This window comes from Peromyscus leucopus, chromosome X (genome assembly GCF_004664715.2).
Source record: "Peromyscus leucopus breed LL Stock chromosome X, UCI_PerLeu_2.1, whole genome shotgun sequence".
NCBI classification, from domain to species: Eukaryota; Metazoa; Chordata; class Mammalia; order Rodentia; family Cricetidae; genus Peromyscus; species Peromyscus leucopus.
In genome coordinates this window covers 109,658,192-109,674,219 of record NC_051083.1, presented here as the reverse complement: position 1 = coordinate 109,674,219, position 16,028 = coordinate 109,658,192, and the positions used below count along the sequence as shown (strand labels likewise).

General features: G+C 38.9%; 1 protein-coding gene across 1 annotated transcript; it reads right to left on the bottom strand.

Annotated features, from left to right (window-relative positions):
- Positions 1–11,485: 11,485 nt before the first annotated feature.
- On the bottom strand, positions 11,486–14,416 carry Tex13c (TEX13 family member C). Its single transcript, XM_037199073.1, has 2 exons — positions 11,963–14,416; positions 11,486–11,663 (listed from the first exon to the last, which is right to left on the bottom strand). Exon 1 carries the CDS (start codon positions 14,316–14,318, stop codon positions 11,973–11,975), a length of 2,346 nt encoding a protein of 781 aa, XP_037054968.1. The 5' UTR covers positions 14,319–14,416; the 3' UTR covers positions 11,486–11,663; positions 11,963–11,972.
- Positions 14,417–16,028: the final 1,612 nt, after the last annotated feature.

The window sequence follows — 16,028 nt, the reverse complement described above, 5'->3', positions numbered from 1 at the left end:
GGCCGAAATTTGTCTGGATCTCTGTGAGTTCAAAGCCACAAGGATACAGCTAAGCATGGTGACACGCCTTTAATCCCAGGGAGTGATGGCAGAAAGCAGAAAGGTATATATAAGGTGTGAAAACCAGGAACTAGAAGCTTTTAGCCTGGTTAAGCTTTTAGGCTCTGAGCAACAGTTCAGCTGAGACCCATTCTGGATGAGGACTGAGAGGCTTCCAGTCTGAGGAAACAGGATCAGCTAAGGAACTGGCAAGATGAGGTGGCTGCGGCTTGTTCTGCTTCTCTGATCTTCTAGCATTCACCCCAATAACTGGCCACAGGTTTGATTTCATTAAGATCTTTTAAGATTCCTGCTACATATCCATTCCAAAGATTCATTTCCTTATTGAGAAAAACCAATTCACCAATGACAATAGCCTTCCACTTTCCACTCTTTGCCCCCTACAGTCTCAGAAAACGATACAACCATCCAGTTTAACATACATTCTTTAATCCATTATTTTTATAATTCTCACGTTTTTGGTTACCCAAGGTGTAGTTGATTCTTTTTTTTTTTTTAACTCTTTGAGGGGCCCAACACCCAGTTCCCAAATGATTACATGGAGATAAATTCTTACTTATGAATGCCCAACCTTAGGTTGGCTTGTTTCTAGCCAGCTTTTCTTAAATTATCCCATCTACCTTTGCCTCTGGGCTTTTACCTTTCTATATGTCTGTATATCTTTTCTTTCTTATTCCATGTCTGGCTGTATGGCTGCGGGGGAGCTGGTCCGTGGAATCCTCCTCCTCTTCTCTGTTTCTCACTCCTCCCTCTTCTCCTTTTCCCTTCTATTTATTCTTTCTGCCTGCCAGGCCCTCCTATCCTTCCCCTGCATAGCTATTGGCCGTTTAGCTCTTTATTAGACCAATCAGATATTTTATACATTGAAAGTAGCACAAATTCACAGAGTTAAACAAATGCAACATAAAAGAATGCAACACATCTTTGCATCATTAAACAAACATTCCACAGTATAAACAAATGTAACACATCTTTAATATTCCATAACACCAAGGTTATCTTCCATCTTTACTGTCTACCTCTTCCTATTGTAATAAATGATCCTATTTAATTTAAAAGCTCAAATATTTTCCAGCCTGAGAGAAAATTCACTTGATTACATATATTTCCTTTTTAGTACAATTGAACTTAACTTCCTACTGTAATCAAATATTTTAGAAATACTTCATATTCAAAGTATGCAACTTCATGTTTCTTATGCTTACTTATTATAGAGTTTAGGTGTTAACTGGGAATAGACATATAAAAACTAAGATATATAGTCTTTTTAGTATTCTACTACTTTCTAGTATTTTGCTGAATTTGGCACTGCCAATCAATACCATTTCCTCCAAAATCTCTACTTTGATATACAGTACAAAGAAAAGTAGGAATTGTCATATTCCAGTGGTGAAAGAAGAAAAATATAAAAACAATTCAAATTTCCATGAGTAGGTATTTGATTGAATAAATATAATTCCCATTGTATAGGGAAAACTAATCATTAGAAGAGAAGCCACGTGTAGCAGAAATAGCACAGTGAAGTTTTGTGCACACCAATATACACAAAAGGCTTTGATTGGCTACCAAAGAGAGAAATCAGAGATGTTTCTTCTACATTGGTGCTGGGATAATTGAAGCTCCTTTTAAATTCACTATTTATTTCAAATTTATCACCCAAGCATTTTCCTAGAAACATATAACATTTGGCCATTTTCTTATGTACATTCCTATAGTGTCTCTCTTTCTGAGAAGATATTAAATTTGATTGTTCTACTTGAACAAATAAATGCTTCTACAATCTTCCCAACTCCTGATGGAGAAGAACACAAAGTCTAGTTTCCAGCACAAGACTGATAGTCAGGTTGGTATAAACAATGCACAGGTCAGAGGAGTCACAAGGCACCTGTCAATGTAAACCAGTTACTCATGTAAAGGATCTCCTCGGGTCAGACTAAATATCCATCTGGGCCATGAATAAGGTACACAGTAAACATGCTCATTTGGGCAGTATTGCTAGTCACAAGGTTGGTGAATCACATTTCAGCTGAAGGTTCTCAAAATATTATGTCCTTAAATAATATTTAAGAATCTAACATATTATTTCAATATGTTAATTAACAATATAGCCACACATAAAACTTGAATAATGTCAGATGACAGAGTTCTAGATATTTGCTGTACATTATGTTTATATTTAGTTATACTGAACTGTGAACTCAAATTTTTTTAAGAGAGTAGTGCTAATGAGTAGTTGAGGTTGTAAAAGATGCAACATTCTATGTAAAGGATACTTGGGAAAGCTACAACACCCTGAAAGTCAAATACTGGTTGTTTTCTCTCATTGAGAAAAATCTACATTTTTAAAACATAGAGAGATGAAAGTATAAAGGGACCAATGAGATGAGGATAAGATAGATAAAGGGGAGAGTGAATATAATCAGTGTACATTATATATACAAGTAATATCATAATGAAATCCATTATTTTTGTATAATTAATATACTAATAAAGTTTTAAAAGTGTGATATTAAAATTATATGCATTATCTGTGCTTATATAAATATATGCATATTATTTAGGAGATAATTTATTCCAAGATGGTAAAAAATGTCATCAGACAATGCTTTATGCATTCATTGTATATATTTCATATATATATATATATATATATATATATATATATATATATATTTCAAATATATCACCCAGGCATTTTCCTAGAAACATATAACACTTGGCCATTTTCTTATGTGTATATATATATATATATATACATACATACATATATATATATATGGATTTAAATGCATGGGAATATAAACAATAGCATTTCTTAAAATTTTGGAAACTCTTACTTATCTTTTACTGTGTTTTCAATTTTTTCTGAAGTAAAATTAAGTCACATTCAAAATAAAAAACAAAATTAATTTCACATCAGAATTTGCACCAGTTCACCTTTATTCTAATGTATATGAAATAAAAAAGACAGTCCTCATCAAAAGACAAAACTTTTACTCCATTTGAGAATCAGACTTTCTTTAAAGCATGGATTTATCAAAAAACTGCACATATTTTAAAACTACTGCCAGTATTATTTCCCATGTTTTTTAAGCACAATTTTCTTGTCTTTAAGGGACTTCAAAGCACAAAGAGCTTTATGTTCTCTGATTTTTGCTCAAAGGCTACTGAGAAATATTTTCCACACCCCATACTTAACAACATGCTAGCTACAGATACTCCACAAAAATGCTCTTATTAATGATGCCTCCTTTGATACTGGTCTTGCTAGAAGTTGAAGTGTAATTAGAAATTATATATTAATGGTTGTAATGGTTGTCAACTTGATAGAATTTAAAAATCAATATGTAAACAAATGTTTGTGCATGTCTGTGAGAGATTATCTCTCTATCTAGGTTAGGTTAATTTCTATGCAAAGAGAATTCTAAATTTGGTTTATGCCATTATACAGGCTAGAGTTCCAATCTAAATCAAAGGGAGAATGTTATTTAAGCACAAGCATTTATCACATTCTGCTTCCTGCTTATAAGTGTACTATAGGCTGACAATTCCTGGTTCTACTTCCATGTCTTCTTTGCCAGGATGGACTGTATCCCTAAAACTGTTATCAAAAGTAGATCTTTAATTACATATTACTTTTATCAGGTATTTTGTCACAGCAATGAGAAAAGCAACTTATGTAAAACATTAACATACCCTTGTTTTGCTAAACCTGACCATGTGATTCTCAGGCGTTTAGAACTGGTTTTCAGCAGAATGTAGAGGAGTTTAAAACATTGGTGTACTAGCTATGGTTAATACTGTTGTGATTAGCTATTGTACCCCAAATCAACTAGGGGAGCCAAGTGTTTATTCTGCTTACACTTGCAGGTAGTACTCCGTCTTAGTTAAAGTTTTCTATTGCTATGAATAGACACCATGACCATGGTAACTCTTTCAAAGTAAAATATCTAATTGGGGCTAACTTACAATTCAGAAGTTTAGTCCGTTATTGTCATGATGGAGAGCACAGTGGCATGTAGGGAGAGATGGTGCTGGAGAGTAGCTGAGAGTTCTGTAGCCCAATCTTCAAGCAGCAAGAAGAGAGATTGAGCCACTGGGCCTGGGTTGAGCTTCTGTAGCCTCAAAGCCCACTTACATTGACACACTTCCTCTAACATGGCCACACCTACTCTAACAAGGTCACATACCCTAATCTTTTCAAATAAGACCACTGTCTATGAGCCTATGGGGGCCATTTTCATTCAACCTATCATCATTGAAGGAAGTTGTGATAGGAACTCAAATAGGGTAGAAATATAAAGGCGGGAGCTGATGTAGAGACCAAGGAGGAATGTTACTTATTGACTTGCTCTCCATGGATTGCTCATTCTGCTTTTTTATAGAACCCAGGACCACTAGCCCATGGGTGGCACCACTCACCTTGGACTAGGCCAACCAACATTAATTACTAATTAAGAAAATGACCTATAGTTTTGCCTAAAGATCCATTTTATGGAGGCATTTTCTCAATTGAGGTTCCCTTCTCTCAGATGATTCTAGCTTGTGTCAAATTGACATTAAAAAATAGCCAGAACCCTCTCTTTATTAAAATCCTAGCATGGTGGAAGCTTATTGGTCTCTTGTGGTGGGAGCTTGGAAAATAGGAATGCTGAAAGAATACCATCAATGAAGCTCAACTCAAGAGGGTTCAGTGAGGAACATGCATTTTTTTTATAACTGGTACAGAAGCCATGTACGTGATATTAGGGCAAACAACCTGGCTACACTCTACCCATGTCCATAGAATTTAAGTGGGGCTGAATATAGGGCAATGGACCTATTTTTGCTATCATAATTTCAAAACAGGATACCACTCCAATTATGGCATGGCTACTGCTTGCTGCTTTCATTTGGATCTACAATAAAAGAAACCAAAATAAGTGAAATAATGGTATTAAAGGTGTTTTGTGTGGTAAAGAAAAGAATGTGAGTGAATGTAAACTAATAGACAAGACCTATATGAAAGCAGTTCCAATTGTAAAACAGACTAATATCATTGAAAACAAGTGCTTTGTGCTGAAAGAAGAGGGAAGGTGTCCTGGGGGGAAGACTGTCTACTTCAGGCTCCATCATATAAAGATGAAAGGAGAGAGCTTAAACAGAGAATGCCACTGCTCCTTAATTCCCGGTTTCTTGAAAGTAACTTAATGAGTAAGTCTTTCCCTGGGATCAGCACCCAGAAACCAATGCAACTGCATCCAAGTGTTGTTCCAACTTAGCAACAAACCCTAGCAGCACATTCTAAATGGTATTAGTTTTGTAGAAAGATGTAGGATTGAATGACTCATGGAATCTTGCCCAATGGTTCCAGAGAGCTTTTAAGGCCAGGCAACAAGTGGTGGGTCAGAGTCCCTGCAATTAGGTCCTGAGATGCCACTATATAAAGTAATGAATGAGATGTCTGTGTTATGATGGAGACTGTAAGATGTGAGAAGTTCTAGAACCATGGTTCATCTTACATGAGAAAAGTTTCAGGAAAGGAGTAGTGCTTTGGGAAAATTTTCTGTATGTTGTGAATATATGTGGCTCCCACTGAATAATAAATAAAGCTGTTTTGATGTATAGCAAGAAAGCTTACAGCCAGGTGGGAAATGCAAGATAGGTACAGAGAGAAGAAGGGCGGGATCGGGAGAGATGTGAGCTGCTGCCCAAGGAGCAACAAGATGTCAGCAGACCGATAATGCCACGACCACGGGGTAACATGTAGATTAATATGGTTTGAAATGTTTTACACTGCTATGGATTTTAGTTTATTGATACAAACTTTGTTATGCTTTATATATATTTCTACTCTTGTTTAAGGTATTATGTTTATGCAATTCATTTAAAATTGTAAAGCATGATTAAGAAATACAAATTAATAGTCACCTATGATAATCAAACTTATAATCCTGTTAGTTAAGTTTTCTAGGTATACATAGATACATTTCAATTAGGTAGGTAATCTTCAAACACTTCAAAGACCTACAAAATATGACATTTAAAATGTTTTAAGAATTTAAACTTTTCTGGACAGTGAGACACATCTGCTCCTGACAGCACCAATTACTTCAAAGAGGGTGATGGGCATAGATGAAACTCATTATGGAGTTTGCTTTATTTGTGGCAAAAGTTAACCACTGGGCAAAAAAAGTACCCTTGCCTCAGCTGATTGACAAGATGCTGTATAAACTGGACATGCAGAAACCATAGGAAGGTGACCACTGAACTTTGCTTGACAAAATGGTCCTTCAGGATCCTGCTTTGCAGAAGATACTGCCAGACATTCTACAGGATATGAAGAGAAGCTACTGACAAATTTTGCCAGAATGAGCAGAACATTCCTTAATATTTTCCTGCTTCACTGAAAGCTATGCCAGAGACTCTAGGCCTGTAGGCTGAAGGTAGATGCCCCAACGTTACAGAACTTTGGATGATTGTCCAGGAAGCCAAATGTCTCTGTCATTTCTAGAATCTTGGAAGTTGCTTACAATGCACTCCTTGTTTACTTAGGTAATATTATATCCTTCTGGGATCTTTGATGGATTTGAAGACTAGATATTTATAATTATAGTTTCCTTAGTTATGATAAAAGATAAATTAGTTATATGATTTTACGCTCACAAAAATAGAATAGATGATAGAGTATTTTCTTTAATTTTGCCAAATACAAATAGACTAGATATTGTAACCATAATTATTGCTTGATAACTGTTTTGTTATACATAATTTTACTATGTTAAAGTTAAAACCTTCCTTTTTGATTAGAAAAAGGGGAAGTGTGGTGATGTTTTTATTCATGCACCCCCAATAAAGCTTTTCTGAGGATTAGAGGAAAAAGCCAGCCACTATACTAAACATAGAAGTCAGACAATGGTACCACATGCCTTTAATCCTAGTATTTGGGAGGCAGAGATTCAGCCAGATCTCTGTGAGTTCAAGGCCACACTGGGAACAGGGCTATGTGTGGTGGCACACACCTTTAATCCTAGCACTAACCATAGAGGTCTGGAGGTCTGTATAGACAGACAGGAAGTGATGTAACTGGGCAGAGAGAGGAAGTAATGGGACCAAACAGAAAGGCAAATAGGCATGGGTATACAGAAAGTAGGTCTCTCTGGATGCTGAGGAGTTGGTGAGGTGAGGTTAGCTCTGGCTTGTCCTGTTCCTCTGATCTCTTGGCTTTCACCCCAATATCTGGCTCTGTTTTTTTTTATTAATAATACCATCTAGCAATTTGTCTTCTAGGGAAGTGCTGTGGGATGCCTTTCTGTATGCTGTGAATATATGTGGTTCCCATTGGATAATAAATAAAACTGTTTTGATCTGTGGCAAGAGAGCTTACAGCCAGGCAGGAAATCTAAGCAGAGATACAGAGAGAAGAAGGTCAAAGTCAGGAGATATGTGAGCCCACTGCCAACGAAGCAGCAAGATGCTAGCAAACTGGTAATGTCAAGGCCACATGGCAACATATACTTTAGTAGAAATGGGTTAATTTAAGATGAGTTATCTAGCCAGAAGCTGAAGCCATAGAACATGTAGTTTGTAATTAATATAAGCCTCTGAGTGATTATTTTATAAGCATCTGTCTGTGGTACCATGGGTGGGAGAGATTTATCTGGACAGCAGAGCTGGACCAGAGTGAGAAACACTCCCTTATAGTGGAGTTGGCTGAAGAAAGAGGCTGCATGTATTATAGGCAGCAGAGCTACAGGGATGGTGTTACCTAAGCTCTTTGCAACCAGATGATTCTATTATTGCTCTGAGGTACTGAACATACAGTTACAAGATTTCATGTTTTCCACACTGTGCTTTGGTCTTGATTTAGTCAAATATTTCCTTGTTCTGGCCTGATTCTTCTTCTTTGGAATAGTAAAGTTACTTGCATCATTGTATAATAGATGTATGTAACTAGCTTTTTGAAGTTATAGTAGATCACAGTTAGGAGATCACCCAAGTCTCAGAAGCTGCTCTATACATACACATTTAACAGTGTCAGAACTGTTAAAGACCATGGGAATTTTTTAAATTGGAGTGAATATGTTTTGTACTATGATATGACAATAAAACTCTGGGTATAAGGGGTGTTAAAATGTTTTGTCTTAAAGATGATTATATTTTCTGTGTCAAGTTGATAGGTGGTGGCATTGTCATGATTAATCTCAGTAGTTAATGTAGCAATATCTAGAATCACCTAGGTGGTGGGTCTTTGGGCATGATTGAGGTAGGATTATTATGATTAGATTAATTTATATGGGAAGAACAGCCCAGTGTGGGTAGTACCATGTCATAAGTTGTGGTCCATACTGAAAAAAAGAAAAGTGAGAAGATCAGCTTAACATGAATAGTAGCATATAGAGAGAATGAAGTCCTCTTGCTCATAGATAGCACTAGAGAAAACAGGAATCATAAACATGCATGCTTTTCTCTTCAATGGAAGGGGTTTATACCTGTTTCTGCCTGGAAAGCTGGGAATGAATGTAGTTAATAACTTTGTTATCTTTGCTACTCACAGGGCCAGGCCTCACCTGAACCCCCTAGCCTGTTCTGTTTGTCTCAGACTCTTCCCAGACTCCTGATCATTGTTTCTCAGTCAACAGAACCCATTCTTAAAGAAGAAGTCATAGGAACTTTGAAAAAGACATGTACATTGCAAAGGAGTTTTGATGTAGTCACTCCTTAAGCTTTATTGTGATAATAGTCACAAGAAACTTTTTTATGATGTTTCATTTTGAAATATGTCAAAAAATAAACTGCTCAGGGCAGACTCTAGAATTTGAACCAAGACCAGCTAACAAAGTCATGTTGAACTGGATTTCCTTCTTGCCTCATGAGGATTATTACTTTGCCAGTGGTGGTGTTTGCAGGGATGCCCTTCCCCAACACAAACACACACACACACACACACACACACACACACAGACACAGAGAGAGAGAGAGAGAGAGAGAGAGACAGAGAGACAGAGAGACAGAGAGACAGAGAGACAGAGAGACAGAGACAGAGACAGAACCATTTCATGAGTTATAGTCGCAGACTGTAAAAAGAAAATAGAAAAAGGAAGAAAACAAGCTGTGTGAAAGACAAGTCACTTGCTGTTTGGGTCACCATGCCTTCCCAAGTATATGTGCTGGAACTGTAGTCTCCTTAGGTTGCTTTGATCAGTTTTTCTTAATCACAGCAATGAGACAAATAGCTAATGTTAAAGGTGGAAATGTAAATGAGAGTTTTAAAGCAATGCTCCCCCTGCCTAGACTGTAGTAGAAGATATTTAGGTGACATGAAAAAGTAAAGAAATGAGTATGAGGGTAGAATAGGGGTGAATGTTGTTCATTTTCTCTATTTTTACCCAGCACAGAATTTTACCTCATTTTTTTCTGAAGCTGCCAAAACTCTCCAACTTGTTTCTGCTCTCTTCTCCCTTACTATCTATCCCTGTCATCTTTCTAAGTGCCTTCAGAGCAACAGTTCCAATTCCTCTCCTGCTGGCAATGATCACTGCCAGAACTAATTCTTCTTCATCTTCCTCTACCACAATTTCTACCCTCTAATCTCCATTTAAATTCGTCAAACTATTATCATATTTAAAAACAATAAAATATGTGCATATGTGGAAATTCAGGAGACATAAATGTGTAAGATATGACAGTATCTACAGCATTGCTTGTTTGTTTCCCATTATACCCTCTCCTTTTCCTCATATTCTTGCCTCAGATGTTAGACATATCTCTGAGAAAACTTAAATTTTTAATCTGACAGGATCATTTTCATTGTTTCTCATCTCATTATACTTATTGGAAGAAGGTAAGTAAATGTTTCCTTTGTGTGGAGTGAGATCTATGCTATCAGCTTACATTTGGCTTTCCATAGTTTTGAAACTATTGAAAGAATGATTATGGAAGTGGAATAGCTTGAGAGAACAGGACAAAAAGATAAATTACTGATCATGATACTTAATATACCCAATACTCCATGCCAGAAACCTAGGAAAAGGCAAGTCTAAGAGATGAATGGCTATTTGACACATATAGGGATGACATCAAGGAAGTCCAGTATTAGCAGGCACTCCCATCTTCCTCTGGCCCAGAAGCAGCAGAGTTTCCCACCTCCAAGTTACTATGATTTGGACAGTGAGACATATCAGGGAAAATAGTTGTCAATTATATTTAAGCATCACAACTCCTCTGATTCTTATGTTACCAAGATAAAGAAGGACTCTCTAATAGTGAGTAAGATTGAAACTAAGCAACTATGAATACCATTTATTAGTAGTTAGCATCAGAAGAATACTTGACAGTAGATCTTAGTAAACTTTGTGGAATCTTTCAGGGAACTCAGGGATACCATTGTTTTAGACTTGGAAATATAAACTCCCATGACCAACTTCATTCTGACTTGAAGTTGCCTGGAAGCCTTTGTCTTGTGGGAGCTAAGAATCTGCAGATGGGACCCAGGAATAATAGTTCTCCACACACCAGTTCTATTTTTCATTCAGTCAATCCTGACCAGAGAGGCACCATCCATGTACAGCACCATGGTGGTCCGATGATGCTTTTCATCCACTGTTAACAGGAGGGAGATTTAAGACAGGGGCAGTCAGGTAACGAGGGCCAGAGTGTATGTCTAAGTACTTTCTTCAGGACAACCCATGCAAACAGGCAAATGAGTAGCCAGGAAAGTATCTATGACTCAAGAGAGGAGAAATGGGCAGAGGGCCAAAAAAGCCCTATCTGCATTTTCATGAGGCCATGTTTCTGATCATGTCCCTGATCATTTGCCCACTTGGGACCAAGAAGAGGAACAGTTAGGTCAAGTAAGTCCATTCATTAAAGATGCCTAAATTTTGCCCCAAGAAATGACTGCAAATATGAATCTGGGCTTTTTTCTATGCAAGAAATAGATGGCAGTCTATTTTTCTAAATACTGCTCTCACCTGTCATCTAAGTAGCTCACCAAAAATTATCTTGATGTACTGACCAGAAAATACCATAAAGTTCCACTTCCTAGCAAACACTAAATGATAGAAAGTGTTTCATGAATTGCATGACAATTATCAAATTTGCTATTAGTAGTATATCTCTGCCACCCATTCCAAGTTAATTCCTTGTCCTAGAAAAATTATTTCATTCTCCAGCACCCCACTCCAATAAGTACCAATGAATTTCCTCTTTCCCAATTGATCATGCTTCTGGACTCAAGTCAATGTGAGTCACATTCCATTATAGTGAAGGTTTTTGGTTTGTTTGCTTGTTTTCTTAGGGATTATTCTAATGGACTATATTCACCTTCATAAGCAACACCAACTTTAGTGGGGCTGAGATCTATTAAACAGGACCTTCCCATTAAATATAGAATGCAAGGATAGGTACTGCAACAGTTTCAAATAACTCCATTTTCAAGGACAAGTGGTGTTGCAAATTTTGTTTTTAATTGTAATATCATGTGGCTGCTTCCAATTAAATGGATGCTTTTAGGAGAAGGAAATTAAGAAGAGAAAAGGAATGAATAGTTTATTAAAAAGCTTCATAACTTGAGCTTCTCAGGGATGTCATACAATTGGGAACAGCCGTACCAACTCCACCATCTGCAAAATAGGGATAAAATGATTAGAAATTCACAATTTAAAAAGTGGATGTGACACTTCAAAATAGTTCTTCTTAGTACAAGTAAGTTAATAAAGTAAGAACATAAACTTTGGCATTTTTGCATGTATGTGTGCCTTCCCACAATGAGGAAAAGTTCATTTGGAAAATAGGAAAATGGGCTTTTGATTTTTCTCTATACATTTCTGCATTTAATTTTTCTGTGAAGTTACTGTTGGAGCGGAAGAGGGGATGAACCTTAAGAAATAGGTTTTCTTTTCGGAGTGTTTCCATTACTTACCTTCCTGAAATCAATAAGTTGGTTTGGGGTCAAAATATTTCCTCTGAAATTGAGCACCTGCTTTTGCACATTTATAGCAGCCTCTGGACCATGACCGATTCACAGCTTTACATGATGGGCACACCCAATTCATTTGGCTACGGTGTGAGAAGGCTTTCTCCTGTTTGGCTTCAGAGAATTTTGCCCTTTGAGGTGGCTTGGATTCGAAGGCCCCTTGAGATGGCTTGGATTCGAAGGCCTTTACCCGTTGAGGTGGCTTGGATTCGAAGGCCTTTACCCCTTGAGGTGGCTTGGATTCGAAGGCCTTTACCCCTTGAGATGACTTGGATTCGAAGGCTTTTACCCCTTGAGGTGACTTGGATTCAAAGGCCTTTAGTCCTTGAGGTGGCTTGGATTCGAAGGCTTTTACCCCTTGAGATGACTTGGATTCTAAGGCCTTTATCCCTTGAGGTGGCTTGGATTCAAAGGTCTTTAGCTCTTGAGGTGAGTTGGATTCAAAGGCCATTACCACTTGAGGTGGCTTGGATTCGAAGGCCTTTACCCCTTGAGGTGGCTTGGATTCAAAGGCCTTCAGCCCTTGAGGTGGCTTGGATTCAAAGGCCTTTACCCCTTGAGGTGGCTTGGATTCAAAGGCCTTTACCCCTTGAGGTGGCTTGGATTCAAAGGCCTTTATCCCTTGAGGTGGTTTAGATTCAAAGGCCTTTGCCTCTTGAGGTGGCTTGCTCTTTTGCTTTGGAGGCAGGTGTTTTGGGGGACATTTATTCACACAATAACTTTTACTTTTTCCTAGAGGGCTTGCTTGGAATCTGTTTGGCTCTTCCTTCTGGTTCTGGCTCTTGCCAGCCACCTGTGGCATCACCTGATCTTTCCTCTCACTAGGGCTTCCACCAGTAGCCTGGGGTATCATCTGCTGAAAAGTGATCATGTCCTCCTGTTTGCAATTTCTGTTATCTTCTCTCAGGGCAGCTGTCTCCTGGGATATCTTTGGATCCTCTTTCTGTTTATAACTAAGGCTGCTTTCCAGGCCAGGCCTCCTCAGGAGAATCCCTGGATATTTTTTCAGGATGGGGCTAGTTTTATTCACCTGGGTAGCTGTTTCCTGGGGAGATACTGAATCTTCTTTGGTGTTATGATTGATGCTATCTCGTGGGCCAACCACCTTCCTGGGAATCCCTGGATATTTCTTCTGGGTGCAGCTGGGATTGTTCTCCTGGGAAGACATCCCTTGGGGCATTACTGATTCTTCCTTTATGCTGTGGTTACTGTCCACCTCCAGTGCAGCTGTTACCTGGTCCTTCCCTGGATTTTTCTTCTCAGTGGCAGCCATCACCTGGGGTATGACATGACTTTCCTTGTGGTTGTTGTTGCTGCTGTCCCCATGGGGAGGTGTTCCTTGGGGTTTCTGTGGACCTTCTTCTTCACTGTGGCTTACACTGTCTCCCAGGTGACTTACATGCTGGAGGAACTCAGAACATTCATTCTGCCTGTGGCAGACTTGGTCGCAAGCAGAAGCCATTGTTTCCTGGGACCCCAACGTAACCCACAAGCCAGGTGGGCAGATTGCTGCAGGAGCCATCTGAGGTATAACTGCAGTCATGGCTGCTGTTGTTGCTCCTGATTCCATCACTACTGGACATGGTACAGGTGTTGAATATGGTAATCCCAAGGGAAGTTGCGAACTGAGCGGTAGTGGATGTGGCACAGGCATTCGAAGAAAGGGATGCACTGCTTGTACCCAAGGACCTGGAAGTCCTGGCAAATAAGACAAAATTGGTGAGATTGGCATCTGGCCTGCCAAATTGGCTATGTTCTGGGCCTCTCTGGATCCTATCTCTTCCTCAAGGGACCACACTGCTGCCCTACACTGTCGCATTCTAGGTTCAGGTACATCAGCCAACGCAGACCTCTCTGCTTGGAGCAGCCTCCCTCGAAGTACTTCACGCTCATCCATTGCCTCTTGTAGGGCAGTCTGTGTAGACACAAGTTGAGCTGCTGCCTGGTCCCTCTCCTCTCGCAACCGCTGTAGTTCAGAGGCTAGAGTCCAGGAAGCTGTCTCACGCTCTCCCACCTGGTCCTGTAACCTCCCAACTCTACGTGTCTGCTGCTCACGCTGCCTGGCGGCCACTCTCACACTCAAAGCCAAAGCGCTCCAGGTACAAGCCCTCTTGAGGGAGCGTGGCACTTTGGGGTCAACAAGAATGGTATGAAGCTGGTCTTCTATCTCATTCCAAGACCGAGAGCGGAAGGTCATATAGAATTCTGGACCCCCTCCATTCATAAGGACTTCATTGTTAATGAATCTGATTACTTCAATATGGCGAAAGCCACTAGAATGGTCCCCAAATTCAACTGCCATGGCTGTTGTAGCTTAGCCAAGTAATACTCTCATAGACCTCCACTAAGGTCACTAACACAGCTGCCACAGAAGTGACCAAATTGTTACCCCCAACCCCTCCAGCCTCAGTCCTACTTCAGTCCTTGTCGAATCCTTGTTTCCTCCTCTACTTCTGTCCTCCTCTCTTTCCTTCTCCAGACAAAAGACAAGCTGATCCTCTCACCAAGCCCTCCATCCTCAACTGTGACTTTGGGGGTAGTTAACCTCACAGGACGAGTCACAAAGGGAAACAATTGAGTCATGCCACAAGGCATGCTGGGAACAACTGTATTCATCCTTAAACTCTCTAAAAGAGGCGCAGGAAAGGTAGATACTGGGTACTGCAGTAAACACAGAAAAGGGTACGTGAAAGAAGGTCATCTTGAAGACTATAAGCTAGGGGATAAAATGAGGTCTTCAACAACATACCTGTCTCTGATGAGCAAGACAGAATTTCTGGGCTGGGTAATGGAGGTGGGAGGAGCAAGAGAAACTGGGCTGCAGACCTAGTTAGGTGAAGGGAAATAGGGTTTCATGGAGATGAAAAGGATTCAAAACCACTTTTCCCTTTCCTTTCCTTTTTTTTTTTTCTTATTTTGTTGTTGTTGTTTTGTTAAACCAAAATTGGGAGAGGAGAGAAGGTGCAGGTGTGCATTGTCAGAGATGTGAAACAGAGAGCTGGGTTTGCAAAGCAGGCATCAAGAAGACTAGAAATTGCAGTAGTAGTGGGAACCAGACTGTTATGTACCTGTACATAAGTAGAATGAGAAGTGAGCAGTTTGGGGACGTTACAAATCCCAAACAAGAGGTAAAACTTTTTAAAGGAAATGATGGTGAACACCATTTCACTGACTGAGTAGGTGAGGAAGAGAAAGCCAGGAGGAGGTCGTCTGGGAAGACTGAAGACCGAAGGCCACAACGCATGCCTCCATTCAGTGAAAGGGGGACAGGAAATTTCAGAACCTCCCCCTCCATATTAGAATTTTCTGATGTAACATTTGCAGCAAAAGTGAAGATTATTGGATGTCAGGGTCTTCTGGGACCTTTTGTGTGCTACTATAAACTGTAGACAAGAGCATTTCCATTTTTTTGAGTGGAAGGATGGAGTCACTCTTCATTCAACTCTTGTATAGTTTATACCTCAGTCCCTTTCACAGACACAAAAAAAGAATCTTCTGTTTTCCAATTTCATACTAATTTCTTCACCTGTTATTTTAATACCAGGCTTTCCCATTTCTTGAGCTCAAACCAGACATTATATCTCTACTGACATATTTTTCAGTTTTTTTCCTTACACCACCTTCTTTCCCAATAACATTTGATCATATTTAAGTTTCTCCCATACTGCATAATAATCTAGGGGTTCATTTTCTGTTCCTTAATTTCCACCTATATGACTAAAGAAAATATCAAAAGGGTAATGTTAGTGTCTCTCCCTGAACAATAATCCAATTCTTCCAATGTAACCTTTCTGTTTTTTTTTTCTAGACTGTTTCCATCTGTAACATTGATAAAGAGAAAGAAAAAAAAGACTAAAAATGAGCTACCAGAAAAAATGAAAATCAATAGATCCTACCACTCACTTATTAAAATCAATGTTCCCTGCTTTTTTCTAAAGCACAGACTCTATTAATTAAAATAAGGGTCATTTGAGCAAATTATTTGATTACTGGACAACTACTAAGTAACTAT

Bases quoted from the DNA above. Each gene is read 5' to 3' on its own strand.
- Tex13c (XM_037199073.1), bottom strand. From the start codon at position 14,318: ATGGCAGTTGAATTTGGGGACCATTCTAGTGGCTTTCGCCATATTGAA.